Source organism: Nerophis ophidion, linkage group LG29 (genome assembly GCF_033978795.1).
Source record: "Nerophis ophidion isolate RoL-2023_Sa linkage group LG29, RoL_Noph_v1.0, whole genome shotgun sequence".
NCBI lineage: Eukaryota > Metazoa > Chordata > Actinopteri > Syngnathiformes > Syngnathidae > Nerophis > Nerophis ophidion.
Genome location: NC_084639.1, coordinates 27,975,981 through 27,988,998, shown reverse-complemented (window position 1 = coordinate 27,988,998; position 13,018 = coordinate 27,975,981). Strand labels below are relative to the sequence as shown.

The 13,018-nt window shown below is 43.4% G+C and overlaps 1 protein-coding gene across 5 annotated transcripts in view; it reads right to left on the bottom strand.

Moving 5' to 3' along the window:
- Positions 1-739: 739 nt before the first annotated feature.
- Positions 740-13,018, bottom strand: part of glra1 (glycine receptor, alpha 1) — a 104,031-nt gene continuing 91,752 nt past the window's right edge. For all 5 annotated transcript variants that reach the window (XM_061891688.1, XM_061891690.1, XM_061891692.1 and 2 more), the window contains 3 exons: positions 11,330-11,544; positions 9,638-9,784; positions 740-3,106 (listed from right to left, as the gene is read on the bottom strand). In XM_061891688.1, the coding sequence (XP_061747672.1) occupies positions 2,822-3,106; positions 9,638-9,784; positions 11,330-11,544 (647 nt within the window). In that variant the 3' untranslated portion in view covers positions 740-2,821. The remainder of the gene's footprint in view (positions 3,107-9,637; positions 9,785-11,329; positions 11,545-13,018) is intronic.

Here is a 13,018-nt window from a genome sequence, read left to right as displayed (position 1 = left end):
CAAAAATGGAGCTGTTTGGCCACAATACCCAGCAATATGTTTTGAGGAGAAAAGGTGAGGCCTTTAATCCCAGGAACACCAGTCCTACCGTCAAGCATGGTGGTGGTAGTATTATGCTCTGGGCCTGTTTTGCTGCCCATGGAAATGCTGCTTTAAATGGGACAATGAAAAAGGAGGATTGCCTCCAAATTGTTCAGGACAAGCTAAAATCATCAGCCCGGAGGTTGGGTCTTGGGCGCAGTTGGGTGTTCCAACAGGACAATGACCCCAAACACAAGTCAAAAGTGGTAAAGGAATGGCTAAATCAGGCTAGAATGAAGGTTTTAGAATGGCCTTCCCAAAGTCCTGACTTAAAGGTGTGGACAATGCTGAAGAAACAAGTCCATGTCAGAAAAGCAACACATTTAGCTGAACTGCAGCAATTTTGTGGTGAAAAATGTAAGCAGAAGCTTGTGGATGGCTACCAAAAGCGCCTTTTTGCAGTGAAAGTTGCCAAGGGACATGTAAGCAAATATTAACATTGCTGTATGTATACTTTTGACCCTCACATTTTCAGTAGAGCCATAATAAATTCATAAAAGAAGCAAACTTCATGAATGTTTTTTGTGAGCATCAAGTATGTGCTCCAATCACTACATCACAACAAAATAAGAGTTGTAGAAATGATTGGAAACTTAAGATAGCCATGACATGATGTTGTTTACAAGTGTATATGTATAACAAAAACACAAACACGAAATAAACAATCAGGTCAAAGATTTAATCGCTGTTTTTAATGTTTATTTTTTGAACATGACACAGATCCTGGAGTGGAGGAACTACAAGCTTGTTCATAAAACGTCTCGTCTGGTTAATAGAATTAGTAATATGTCAATAAATACTTCAATATATACAGAAACAGCAGAAACGCTACATTCGGGTTTTTTTCTTCCTCTTCTTCAAATTGCTTCACAGTTTAGTGCAAGCAAAATATCTGCCGATCACTTAATATTCATGCAAAATATTGTTTGTCAAAAGGTATTTGCGCCGCTAGTTTTTCCATCCTGCACTCGAAGCGTCTTGCACTGTGTGCCGGCTAACAGAAGCGAAATTAAGGCCATTCTAACGTGTGCAAAGCAAGGAAAAAGAAAGCTGGGCCGGCCATTAAATGCAACAAATCCCCGTGGAAGTCAACAACGCAAACATGCTACTTGAAAGGCCCACCTCAGGAGTCACGTGATCTCACGCCGGCGGAAGCACGAAATGTTTGTAGGTCCTTATTTGGAACGTTCACCCCCCCCCCACCCCTAGTCCTTGGCACTAAATCACCTGTTAGCGCGCTAGTTAGCGAGCTAGCCGCGGCGGATATGGCACGGATCGCTTCGATTGACGCGGACTTGCTGACGGCTTCTGTTGCCATGCCAACAGCACAGGTGGAAAAGCAGCTGGCATGTGAACACAAACTTTTTTCCCCCTTTTGTCTTTTACAAAACCAAGGTGGACGCCTGTGATACCTCAAAGGTCCGCCAGAGGGCGCCGGCGGCGAAGAAGAAGGACATCATGTAGAAATGTGACGAAGCGACGAGCACAGACGAGAAAGGAGAAGATAGGACACGATTAACGAATCGTTGACGATTGACAAACCAGCAGGAGGAAGTAAAAAAAATGAAATGGTCAAGAAGCGAATTGAAATGTTCGTCATGTTCCCCCTGCGGAACTTATTTGTAGGCAGTTCCGGTCAGACGGCTTTACATGGGACACAATTCCGGGGTTTTTTGTTTTTGTTTTTTTGTGTTTGCACTCAGAATCCCCGGATGTTGGCATCCTGCTGCACTGTTGTTTTAAAACATTGAACTGCAGTCTAGTTTTTTTGGGGAAGTAACTCAAAGTTCATGAAAATGTCATTAATTGAAAGAAAAATGTAACATTATGGCTGACAATTATTCAAAATGTAATGCACATAGTTTATTATTGGAACGCGATACTGTACATTATTTTGGGAGATCAGAGGATCGAAGATAAAAAGATACAATAAATTGCATTTAGTGTTTTTTTTTATAAAGATAGCAAACTAAAAATAATTATTATGTTGCGAGATAACTTTGTTTCCTAAAAGTAAAACTCAATGCTGACTTTGAATGATTTGTAATTATTAATACGATCTTGGAAAATGGTTAAATGTAGAAACTAAATTATTATCTTTATTGGAAGAAATGAAGTTATTTAGATAATCCCAGTTTTATATTAATATTTTAATCTTACTTGTGCCATCTTTAACAGGTTTTGTCTGACAATTGTTTTTAATTTGGTTTATTATGTAACTTGCTCAACCTGGTGTAAAATATCGGACTATAAATATGGTATCAGGAGAGTTTGTTGGTTGTTTGAAATAAAGGAGGAATAAAAAAGTTTTGTTAGCGTTTGCTCTTGCTGCCCCCTGCTGGTGTGGAGTGTGTCTCGCCACAAACAAGCGTCGTCGATGAGGTCATAGAGTCCGAGGGCGGAGCCGACATCATTTGCATATGAATGGTTGCATAGAGAAGCTGCGTGTCACATGACGGCGAGGGGGCGGGGTCACAGAGAGGAAGCACTAATTGGATGTAAACACAAGGTGGTCACATGACCTCCTTCGCTTGGCACGTAAATATGACGAGTCAGCCTCCATCAGTCATGTGATCATCCCCGCAGCAGGGGGGCGGGGCTTGTAAATATTTCTCTTGCAGTGCGGCGACTTCCCGTTGGGGGCGGAGTTAAAGTCTGCGATGGACAGGGCCGACCCCCACCCTGCCTGTCTGCTTGGACTCCTCCCACGCGGGGGGAGGGGCCGGGGGAGTGGGCGGGGCTACTGCTTGTGGACGTCCTCGCTGCGGATGATCTTGTAGGTGATCCAGTAGAAAATGTTAAAAATGAGGAAGATCATGGGGAAGGCCACACGGGACACCGTGTCGATGCGCTTGGCGCGGCCGATGAACAACTTCTTCATCTCCTCGATGCTCTTCTCCGGCGCCGCCGAGGGCGGGGCGTTGTTGTTGTTGCCCTTGATGGCCATGCCGTCTTTGGCCTGCAGGCAGGTGGGGCCCACGCCGTAACCCGGGAAACTGAAGCGCCCGTCACCCGTCTCGTCCTCCTGCCACACGCACATGCCGCCGTTATTTCATGAAAGAAAAACATCACAACAATGCGACACGTTCAACGCGAAAACAAACAACAAGAAAAGGTTGAAAAAAGAGAGGAGAAGAAAAAAGAGAAAAGGGAGGCAGAATCTCTGCAGCGGAAACAAATCACTTCACCGATAAAAATGTCTGCCCGGGAAGCCCCGCCCCTTTCCACAGCAGCAACACTCATTTAGAAAACTGCAGACATCAAACCCTTTGTGTGTGAGTGTGTGTGTGTGTGTGTGTGTGCACGCGTGTGTGTGTGCGTGTGTATGCACTAGCCAATCAGGTAACATTCATTTTTAGCCCCCATGTCCCCATTCTGTCTTTGGGTTCAGGCCAGACCATGTATCACACACACACACACACACACACACACACACACACACACACACACACACACACACACACACACACACACACACACACACACACACACACACACGCACACACACACACACACGCGTCCTTGAGGGAAACAGATGTTGTCACGGTGATGAATGTGCGGACAAAAAGACGTGAGGAGGAGACCCGATGAGAAGGGGGAGGGGCCGCCAGTGAGTGAGGGACGGGGGCGGAGCTACGATAGCGTCCAATGTGGGCACGTCGGCGAGGTGAAGTCATGTGATCGGAATTTAAAGCAGCCGTCCGAAGAGGAGGGTGCTGATGAAGGAAGCACTTCCTGTTTGGATGATGATGATGATGAATATGATGAAGATGATGATGATGATGTTGGTGATGATGATGATGAAGATGATGATGATGCTGGTGGTGATGATGATGAAGATGATGAATATGATGATGATGCTGGTGATGATGAAAATGATGAATATGATGATGATGTTGGTGGTGATGATGATGCTGGTGATGATGATGAAGGTGAATATGATGATGATGAAGATGATGATGCTGGTGATGATGTAGGTGAATATGATGAAGGTGTGTGTGGTGATGATGATGAAGGGCAGGTGTGTGTGGTTATGAAGATGATGATGGTGTGTGTGGTGATGAAGATGATGATGAAGGTGTGTGTGGTGATGATGATGAAGGGCGGGTGTGTGTGGTTATGAAGATGATGATGAAGGTGTGTGTGGTTATGAAGATGATGATGAAGGTGTGTGTGGTGATGAAGATGATGATGAAGGTGTGTGTGTGGTGATGATGATGAAGGGCAGGTGTGTGTGGTTATGAAGATGATGATGAAGGTGTGTGTGGTGATGAAGATGATGATGAAGGTGTGTGTGGTAATGATGATGACTGGCAGGTGTGTGTGGTGATGATGATGATGATGAAGGTGTGTGTGTTGAAAAAGATGATGAAGGGCAGGTGTGTGTGGTGAAGAAGATGATGATGAAGGTGTGTGTGGTGATGATGATGAAGGGCAGGTGTGTGTGGTGATGAAGATGATGATGAAGGTGTGTGTGGTGAAGAAGATGATGATGAAGGTGTGTGTGGTGAAGAAGATGATGATGAAGGTGTGTGTGGTGAAGAAGATGATGATGAAGGTGTGTGTGGTGATGATGATGAAGGGCAGGTGTGTGTGGTGAAGAAGATGATGATGAAGGTGTGTGTGGTGATGATGATGAAGGGCAGGTGTGTGTGGTGATGAAGATGATGATGAAGGTGTGACATTATCAGCAGTACAACACAAATGAGCCACAAAAGACAAAGAAATACAAAGATGGCTGCCATTGCTTACTCTTAATGCCCATCCATCCATCCATTTTCTACCGCTTGTCCCTTACGGGATCACGGGGGGTGCTGGAGCCTATCTCAGCTGCATTCGGGCGGAAGGCGCTTTACATCCTGGACAAGTCGCCACCTCATCACAGGGCCAACACAGATAGACAACATTCACACACTAGGGACCATTTAGTGTTGCCAATCAACCTATCCCCAGGTGCATGTCTTTGGAGGTGGGAGGGGCCTATCCCCAGGTGCATGTCTTTGGAGGTGGGAGGGGCCTATCCCCAGGTGCATGTCTTTGGAGGTGGGAGGGGCCTATCCCCAGGTGCATGTCTTTGGAGGTGGGAGGGGCCTATCCCCAGGTGCATGTCATTGGAGGTGGGAGGGGCCTATCCCCAGGTGCATGTCTTTGGAGGTGGGAGGGGTCTATCCCCAGGTACATGTCTTTGGAGGTGGGAGGGGCCTATCCCCAGGTGCATGTTTTTGGAGGTGGGAGGGGCCTATTCCCAGGTGCATGTCTTTGGAGGTGGGAAGAAGCCGGAGTAGAACCCACACAGTCACGGGGAGAACATGCAAACTCCACACAGAAAGATCCCGAGCCCGGGATTGAACCCAGGACTACTCAGGACCTTCGTAATGTAAAGCAGATGCACTAACCCCTCTTCCACCGTGCTGCCCTACTCTTATTGCCATATGTCAAAATGACATAATTACCCAGGATGCACATCTGCAAAATTATTGATATTTTGTTAATGTCGTACAAAATATATGTATATTTTTTTTACTACAACAAATATATTTCCCGATAGTGTTGAACATTTAGTTTACAGTCAGGGTTATTTTCAGGGAGAAAAAAAAAAAGGCAACCGTAAGTGAGAATGGTGGCATGAGTACCAATTGTATTGTCCAACATCCTAAGTACTGTAGAAAGTGGCAGTCTTCTTGTCTAAAAATACCTAGTTTTATTATCCTAATCAAGATAAATGTGTTAATGGTGGAATGGTTGAGAGTAGTGGAAAAATGTGGGAGGAGTAGTCCAAAAAAATAAAAGGCTAAAAACAGGAAAATTACCGTAAAACAAAAAATATTAGGGAATGGTTGTTGACAGAACTCGCATGTGGTGAATGTTCTCTACCTTTTCACGCTTGAACGTGATCCAACCTCCAGATCCTCCTACTTACTGTCAAAAATATTGATATTTCTATACATATTACGTACATAGTGTATATATACACAGCATATACAGTATACACACATAAACATATATACAGTGTATATATATACAGTATATATATATATTTATATATATATATATATATATACATACATATATATGTACATATATGAATGTATAGGTGTACATATATATGTATATAAATATAAATATACGTATATATTTATAAATATATATATATGTATGATATATATATATAGCACACTAATAACTAACATGCTAATAAATACATCTATATATATATATATATATATATATATATATATATATGTATATATATATATATATATATATATGTATATATATCTATATATATATATATATATATATATATATATTTATATATATATATATTTATATATATATACATATATATATATATATATATATATATATATATATATATATATATATATATATATATATATATATATATATATATATATATTTATTAGCATGTTAGTTACATCTCTCTCTCTCTCTCTCTCTTTCTGTAGATGTATTTATTAGCATGTTAGTTATGAGTGTGCTAGTTTTGAGTTCCCACATGTGTGATGGGATGTTGTTATTGGTGCAGGAAGTGGTGAGGATGAAAGATGGTCACATGGTGCAAATGAGTGCGCTAAGAAAAGAGGTCGATACTTGAAGCAGAACTTTCAGGTCGATTCCAAACTCACGTCTCTCTCTCTCTCTGGAGGGGCGAGAGAGCAACATGAAAGTTCTACAGCCAATCAATGATGCCGCCGTTGTCCCACGCCGTCGTTAATCAAGTGTCCGTGTGGAGTCCCTCAGGGCGCCACCCTCAGCCCGCCCAGCTTCTCCTCATACTTGCAGATCCATGGCCCAGATCAACACCCTGCTCAGCTCAGGATAACCAGCCTCCATGATGCCACTAACACTTCCTCCTCCTAATTGGAGCTGACAACATGGCCGCCGCTCCTTATTGATCATGAAAATCACCTTGTCCAGTCTGCTGCTCAGCACACTTACTGCTCTTCTACTAGTCCAGTCTGCTGCTCAGCACACTTACTGCTCTTCTACTTGTCCAGTCTGCTGCTCAGCACACTTACTGCTCTTCTACTTGTCCAGTCTGCTGCTCAGCACACTTACTGCTCTTCTACTTGTCCAGTCTGCTGCTCAGCACACTTACTGCTCTTCTACTTGTCCAGTCTGCTGCTCAGCACACTTACTGCTCTTCTACTTGTCCAGTCTGCTGCTCAGCACACTTACTGCTCTTCTACTTGTCCAGTCTGTTGCTCAGCACACTTACTGCTCTTCTACTTGTCCAGTCTGCTGTTCACCTCACTTACTGCTCTTCTACTTGTCCAGTCTGCTGCTCAGCACACTTACTGCTCTTCTACTTGTCCAGTCTGCTGCTCAGCACACTTACTGCTCTTCTACTTGTCCAGTCTGCTGCTCACCTCACTTACTGCTCTTCTACTTGTCCAGTCTGCTGCTCAGCACACTTACTGCTCTTCTACTTGTCCAGTCTGCTGCTCAGCACACTTACTGCTCTTCTACTTGTCCAGTCTGCTGCTCAGCACACTTACTGCTCTTCTACTTGTCCAGTCTGCTGCTCACCACACTTACTGCTCTTCTACTTGTCCAGTCTGCTGCTCAGCACACTTACTGCTCTTCTACTTGTCCAGTCTGTTGCTCAGCACACTTACTGCTCTTCTACTTGTCCAGTCTGCTGCTCAGCACACTTACTGCTCTTCTACTTGCTCCTACTGACTTCTTCTCTGAGTGCACTGTGAGATCTACAGTACATACAGTATACTTTCTTCTTCCATCCACCATTCTTGTTGTTGTTGTCTGAGTGCACTGCGTGATATATACTTGAGTGTACTTGGTAGTGGTATTAGTAGTACATACAGTATACTCTCTTCTTCCATCCACCATTGTTGTTGTTGTTGTCTGAGTGCACTGCATTATATATACACTTTAGTGTACTTGGTAGTGGTATTAGCAGTACATACAGTACACTCTCTTCTTCCATCCACCATTGTTGTTGTTGTCTGAGTGCACTGCATTATGTACACTTTAGTGTACCTGGTAGTTTTATAAGTAGTACATACAGTATACTCTCTTTTTCCATCCACCATTATTGTTGTTGATGGTGTCTGAGTGTACTGCATGATGTACACTTTAGTGCACTTGGTAGTTGTTTTAGTAGTACATACAGTATACTCTCTTCTTCCATCCACCATTGTTGTTGTTGTTGTCTGAGTGCACTGCATTATATATACACTTTAGTGTACTTGGTAGTGGTATTAGCAGTACATACAGTACACTCTCTTCTTCCATTCACCGTTGTTGTTGGTGTCTGAGTGCACTGTATGATATATACTTGAAATACTTTAGTGGACTTCTGTCCCTGCACTTGAGTAAGTACACTCTGTACTTGAGTACTTACTACTTGAAGTAGTGTTTGGTAGGCAACACCCCACAAGAGCCAGCAGGGGGCGCCAGTGTTGTGTCACAGGCCTCACAGTGCACTTCATGGGAGAAGACTTTCCTAAGCACACTGAAGCTGTTAGCATGGCGGCCATGTTGGAACAGTCCTTCCTTCCCAGCAGGAGCAGTAAGTCGGGTGGTCAATGTGCGGCTCGCACGTATTTTTTTAACACAAAAGAAAGGACAACAAAAACAAAACATCCAAAAAGTGGAATGAAGAGCCAAGAGATGAAATGGAAGGATAAAAAGTTGTCATGTTGACGCTAATAAGACAAAGCTAGTGGTAGCTTTTTAAAGATGTCATTGCTCAGTAGATAATAATGAATCAAAATCAATGTTGTTATCAATTATTGATGTTTGGGATATTTTTTGGGGGAAAATATTGCACATTTTGCCATAAAAACGTTTTCTTTGAATAAAATGCATTAAACAAAAAAACGACCAATTTAATAAAAACTTATCAAATATTGATAGGTTTGAAGTTGATGCACAGACTTAAGCCTTGAAAAAATAAATAATAAATGACTTATTTTTTTTCTTTTGGGTGGGGGACCATGTGGATCCTTGACAATTTTACTGGGATTTTTTTTTGAATCAGTCATTTCTCAAAAATAATAATGAATCAACATCCATGTTGATATGAATGATTGACATATTCGAGGATCCAGTACTTCACATCAAATATTACACTTTGAAATATTTTGGGGGGAAATACTGCATATTTTGTGTTTTTGACATAAACATTTTTTAAAACTTTATATCGACAGATAGACCTGGAAGTTGATCAAGGGATTTGAGCGTTAATAATAAAATACAATAAAATATGATACTTTTTCAAATGTCTTTGACTGAGACCACTACAAGTCCCAGGGACCAAACTAGAGGGGAGCCCTAAAAGAAAAAAATATATAAATATTATAAAAAATATATATTGTATTGGCTTTGGAAATGAAAAATATCTAAATGGCCGCCAAATGTTTTGATTTTTTTTAGTGTGGCCCTCAGAGGAAAAAGTTAAGACACCCTTATATAGGCCTGCATTGGTGTGTGTGTGTGTGTGTGTGTGCGTGATGAATGTAAGTGCAGCAAGAAAGAAAGCGTAAGAAGAAGACAAGCAGGAAGTGACCTTCATGTGCCGTCGCCGCCGCCTGAAGCGGAGAAGCTCTTTGTGCTGGCGAGCGATGAAGTTGACGGCGGCGTATTCCAGCAGCGCCGAGAAGACGAAGAGGAGACACACGGCCATCCAGATGTCGATGGCCTTGACGTAGGACACCTGCAGGAGGGGGGAGGGGCTTTAGGGATGCTCTTTGGATGATTAAACTCCGCCCACACTCAGCACTCTTCTTCATGCCTTCTTGTGATTGGCTCACACACTTCAATCATGGACACGCTCGCCTGGACCGGCCGACACTTCTTTGACCGGCAGCACTAATATGCTAAAAGTATGAGAAGCACTAAATGTGCTAATAGCACTAACAGTGCTAAAAGTGCTAGAAGCACCAAACTTGGTAATGGTGCTAACAGTACTAAAAGTGCTAACATTACTTAAAGTGTGAGCAACACTAATATGCTAAAAGTGCAAGCTGCACTAAATGTGCTAAAAGCACTAACAGTACTAAAAGTGCTAGCAGCACCAACGGTGGTAATGATGCTAACTGTACTAAAAGTGCTAACAAAACTAAAAATGTTAACGGCGCTAATATGCTAAAAGTGTTAGCAACACATAATGTGCTAATTACACTAACAGTACTAAAATGCTAACATTACTAAAAGTGCTAGCAGCACTTATTGTGCTATAGTACTAGCAGTACGATAAGTGGTAGCAGAACCAAACGTGGTAATGGCGGTCACAGTACTAAAAGTGATAACATTACCAAAAGTGCTAACAGCACTAATATGCTAAAACTGCTAGCAGCATCTAATGTGCCAATAGTACTAACAGTACTATAAGTGCTGGCATCACCAAACGTGGTAATGGCAAAAGCAGTACTAAAAGTGCTAACATTACTGAAAGTGCTAACATTACTAAAAGTGCTAACAGCACTAATATGCTAAAAGTGCTAGGAACACTAAATGTGCTAATAGCATTAATAGCACTATCAGTGCTAACGTGTTAATGGCGGTGACAGTACTAAAAGTGCTAACATTACTTCAAATGCGAGCAGCACTGAATGTGCTAAAGGTGCTAAAGGTAACAGCAATAAAAGCATACTGCCTGAAATGACGTGCAGCGACAGAATGTGCACCGGGAATCGCACACTCAGGTGTGTGTGTGTGTGTGTGTGTGTGTGGGTATGTGTGTGTATGTGTGTGTGTGGGTGTGTGTGTGATAAAGTGTGTGTGTGTGTGTGTGTGTGTGTGTGCGCTCACCTAAGCTCAGCTGGGCTGTGTGATCATTGTGACAGCTGAACTGCAGCGGAACCACGGTTCACTTGTTCACTTTTTAGAGCGCATGAAGCACCTAATGTCGACTAACTGTGTGTGTGTGTCTCTGTGTGTGCGCATATATAGGTGTGTGTCTGTGTGTCTCTGTGTGTGTGTGTGTTTCTGTGTGTGCGCATATATAGGTGTGTGTGTGTGTGTGCTCATATATAGGTGTGTGTGTGTGTGTGTTGAGGATTAAGGTTTCCCTGGACATAATTATACAATCCTACTGGGTCACGCAAGCAAAGTCTGTCTTTTATTTCTTTAATCTGAAAATCCCTCACAGGAAAAGATTTGTGTTGCTTTTTTCAAGTTGTGCCGTATTTAGCTCGGCCCCCTCCATGGGATGAGGGATGCGATTGGCCAGAAGAAGAGGGCGTTGCCGGGTCCTTACCTTGGGCAGGGAGGCCCTGGACCCGGAGCTCTGCGTGGTCATGGTCAGCACCGTGGTGATGCCCAGGCCCACCCGGGCCGGAGCGGCGTCCATGTTGATCCAGAAGGAGACCCAGGACAGGATGACGATGAGCAGGGAGGGGATGTACATCTGGATCAGGTAGTAACCCATCTGACGCTCCAGGTGGAAGCGAGCCTCGATGCAGGTGAACTTTCCTGAATGCGACACAGAACACACACCTGAACACACGGCTACACACCTGGACACACGACTATACAACTGAACACATGTCTACACACCTGGACACACGGCTACACACCTGGACACACGGCTACACACCTGGACACACGGCTACACACGACTACACACCTGGACACACGGCTACACACCTGGACACACGGCTACACACCTGGACACACGGCTACACACCTGGACACACGACTACACAACTGAACACACGGCTACACACCTGGACACACGGCTACACACCTGGACACACGGCTACACACCTGGACACACGACTACACAACTGAACACATGTCTACACACCTGGACACACGACTACACAACTGAACACACAGCTACACACCTGGACACACGGCTACACACCTGGACACACGGCTACACACCTGGACACACGACTACACAACTGAACACATGTCTACACACCTGGACACACGGCTACACACCTGAACACACGGCTACACACCTGGACACACGGCTACACACCTGAACACATGTCTACACACCTGGACACACGAATACACGACTGAACACATGTCTACACACCTGGACACACGGCTACACACCTGAACACATGTCTACACACCTGGACATACGGCTACACACCTGAACACACGGCTACACATCTGAACACACGTCTACACACCTGGACACACGGCTACACACCTGGACACACAGCTACACAAGTGAACTCACTGCTACACACCTGAACAGACGTCTACACACCTGAACACACGGCTACACATCTGAACACACGTCTACACACCTGGACACATGGCTACACACCTGAACACACGTCTACACACACGGCTACACACCTGGACACCTGAACACAATTATACACACCTGAACACAATTATACACACCTGAACACAATTATACACACCTGAACACAATTATACACACCTGAACACAATTATACACACCTGAACACACGTCTACACAGCTGAACACACGGCTACACACCTGAACACACGTATACACACCTGAACACAAGTGTACACACTTGAACACACGGCTACACACCTAAACTTAGTATACTTATTGACTTTAAGACACTAGTACACAGTATACTTATTGACTTTAAGACAGAAGTACACTGTGTGTACTTATTGACTTTAAGACAGTAGTACACTGTGTGTACTTATTGACTTTGAGACAGTAGTACACTGTGTGTACTTATTGACTTTGAGACAGTAGTACACTGTGTGTACTTATTGACTTTAAGACAGTAGTACACTGTGTGTACTTATTGACTTTAAGACATTAGTACACTGTGTGTACTTATTGACTTTAAGACATTAGTACACTGTGTGTACTTATTGACTTTAAGACAGTAGTACACTGTGTGTACTTATTGACTTTAAGACAGTAGTACACTGTGTGTACTTATTGACTTTAAGACATTAGTACACTGTGTGTACTTATTGACTTTAAGACAGTAGT